The 2,459-nt window shown below is 48.5% G+C and overlaps 2 protein-coding genes across 11 annotated transcripts in view; both read left to right on the forward strand.

Annotated features, from left to right (window-relative positions):
- The window catches only part of LOC119495339, a 296,329-nt gene that overhangs the window by 118,346 nt on the left and 175,524 nt on the right, over positions 1 to 2,459 (forward strand). The window lies entirely within an intron of this gene.
- LOC119495341 (myosin-4-like) overlaps positions 1 to 2,459 on the forward strand; it is a 108,506-nt gene that overhangs the window by 79,447 nt on the left and 26,600 nt on the right. For 3 of the 10 annotated variants that reach the window (XM_037781711.1, XM_037781715.1, XM_037781716.1), the window contains exons 11-12: positions 1,657 to 1,725; positions 2,060 to 2,186. In XM_037781711.1, the coding sequence (XP_037637639.1) occupies positions 1,657 to 1,725; positions 2,060 to 2,186 (196 nt within the window). Of the gene's footprint in view, positions 1 to 1,656; positions 1,741 to 2,059; positions 2,187 to 2,353; positions 2,406 to 2,459 lie in introns of those variants that run through there. The other 7 variants (XM_037781712.1, XM_037781714.1, XM_037781713.1 and 4 more) reach the window with 5 other exon arrangements.

Genomic DNA, 2,459 nt, shown 5'->3' on the forward strand with positions numbered 1-2,459 from the left:
TTCACACCGAACAGAGAAGTGGAAGGATATGCAGGTGTTGAGACAATTAATGACACCATCTTCCTGGAGTAAAACAACACACTCAGTAACCTTTTGACAGTTGGCAGTCACTATAGAACAGGGTCTGAAATTAACACCCACCACCTACCAAATGTGAGTAAATTGTTGGCAGTGGCGGATAAATCGTCAGGCGACCCGCCACTTTGGCAGGCAGGGAAAACGCTGGGGATGGGAATAGAGAATTGGTTCACGTTGAGAACCATGAGCCATGGCGGAAAGAAAAAAAAGTGGAGGAGGAGAGCTAGTCATGAGAATGTGATGACATCACTATGGGATGTCATGAGAATGTGATGTCATCACAGTGTGATGTCATGAGAATGTGATGACATCACAATGGATGACATGAGAATGTGATGACATCACAATGGGATGACATGAGAATGTGATGACATCAGATTGTGATGTCATGAGAAGTGGCTTTGATGCCTTTAATGTGTCAGTTTGCGTTCATCTCAAAGTTTACCTATAGAGGTGGAAAATTTTACAGAATCACTTGCTGAGCCAAAATTTTTGGAAGCTGCTGACGTTTGAGTTAATTTAACATTAGGTTAACTCAAGCTCAATGGATCAAGTATCATCGTTACCAAGCTCTTTCGAGCAGATGAGCTATGAAAGAAAAGTCCAACAACTGTTGGAAGACCAGCGGAAGGAACTGGAGAAGAAGTTTGCTGTGGACCTTGATGCGAAGCAACAAGGCTTGGAGACGCAACAGATTCAACTCCAGACGAGAGTGAGCCGTTTGACTTGGCAAATTATCGATAAGGACGCTGTAATCCATGGTCTCCGCAGGTGCGGCGCGATAAGGACGCTGTAGTCCCTGGTCTCCGGCAGAAGCAGTCCGATAAGGACGCTGTAATCCATGGTCTCCGGCAGGAGCAGTCCGATAAGGACGCTGTAATCCATGGTCTCCGGCAGGAGCAGTCCGATAAGGACGCTGTAATCCATGGTCTCCGCAGGAGCGTCCGATAAGGACGCTGTAATCCATGGTCTCCAGCAGGAGCGGCGCGATAAGGACGCTGTAATCCATGGTCTCCGGCAGGAGCAGTCCGATAAGGACGCTGTAATCCTTGGTCCCACCAGGAGCAGCACGATAAGGACGCTGTAGTCCTTGGTCTCAACCTGGAGAAGGAGAGTCTCAACCTAAAGCTCACAGAGACCAGAACCAACCTGTTGAGGACGGCAGATGTACTCCGACAGAGCGAAGAAGCCTGGCAGGCCAAATACAAGGCTCTGGAGGACAAGTACACAAAGGTCCTTACAGAGAAAGACCAGACCTTGAAGAACAAAGTTGAACAGATGGAGAATGTCAACAAGGACCTGGAAGGACAAGGAACGGATCTGGAAGACTAAGGTCAGTCAGTTGCAGGACGTCAACAAAGACCTGATGGAAAGCAAACAGAGACTGAATACCACAGTCCAACACATGGAGGTTGAGAAGAAGCTTCTGGAAGACATCTGCCTGAAATGAAGAAGAGATGAGAGGAGTCTTTTCTTGTTGGAGGACTGAGGATCGAGAGACAACATTGCAAAGATGAAAAGCAAAATGTTGAAAAAGACGAAAAGGAAGTCACGGAGCATGAAGCTGTGGTGATACAGGAAGAGACGGAGCAGGAAGCTGTGGTGATACAGGAAGAGACGGAGCAGGAAGCTGTGGTGATACAGGAAGCACAGCAGGAAGAGGTACTGGAGAAAAGGAGGTGGAGAAGAAGAAGAAAAAGACGACTGTGACAATTGATCTCACGTTGGAGAAGAGTAGCTCCCTCCCCCAAACCCTTCACCTCCTTCCTCATCTAGCTGCGGTGAAACAGGAAGAGACGGAGCAGGAAGCTGTGGTGTGGATACGGAGGAAGCAGCACAGCAGGAAGAGGTACTGGGAGAAAAGGAGGTGGAGAAGAAGAAGAAAAAGAAGACGACTGTGACAATTGATCTCACGTTGGAGAAGAGTAGCTCCCTCCCCCAAACCCTTCACCTCCTTCCTCATCTAGCTGCGGTGAAACAGGAAGAGACGGAGCAGGAAGCTGTGGTGATACAGGAAGCACAGCAGGAAGAGGTACTGGGAAAAAAGGAGGTGGAGAAGAAGAAGAAAAAGAAGACGACTGTGACAATTGATCTCACGTTGGAGAAGAGTAGCTCCCTCCCCCAAACCCTTCACCTCCTTCCTCATCTAGCTGCGGTGAAACAGGAAGAGACGGAGCAGGAAGCTGTGGTGTTAGCAAGAGATGGAGCAGAAGCTGTGGTGTTACAGCAAGAGATGGAGCATGGACAGCATGATGGTGAAGCTGTGGTGTTACAGCAAGAGATGGAGCATGAAGCTGTGGTGTTACAGCAAGAGATGGAGCATGAAGCTGTGGTGTTACAGCAGAGATGGAGCATGAAGCTAGCATGAAAGCTGTGGTGAA

Source organism: Sebastes umbrosus, chromosome 10, assembly GCF_015220745.1.
Source record: "Sebastes umbrosus isolate fSebUmb1 chromosome 10, fSebUmb1.pri, whole genome shotgun sequence".
NCBI classification, from domain to species: domain Eukaryota; kingdom Metazoa; phylum Chordata; class Actinopteri; order Perciformes; family Sebastidae; genus Sebastes; species Sebastes umbrosus.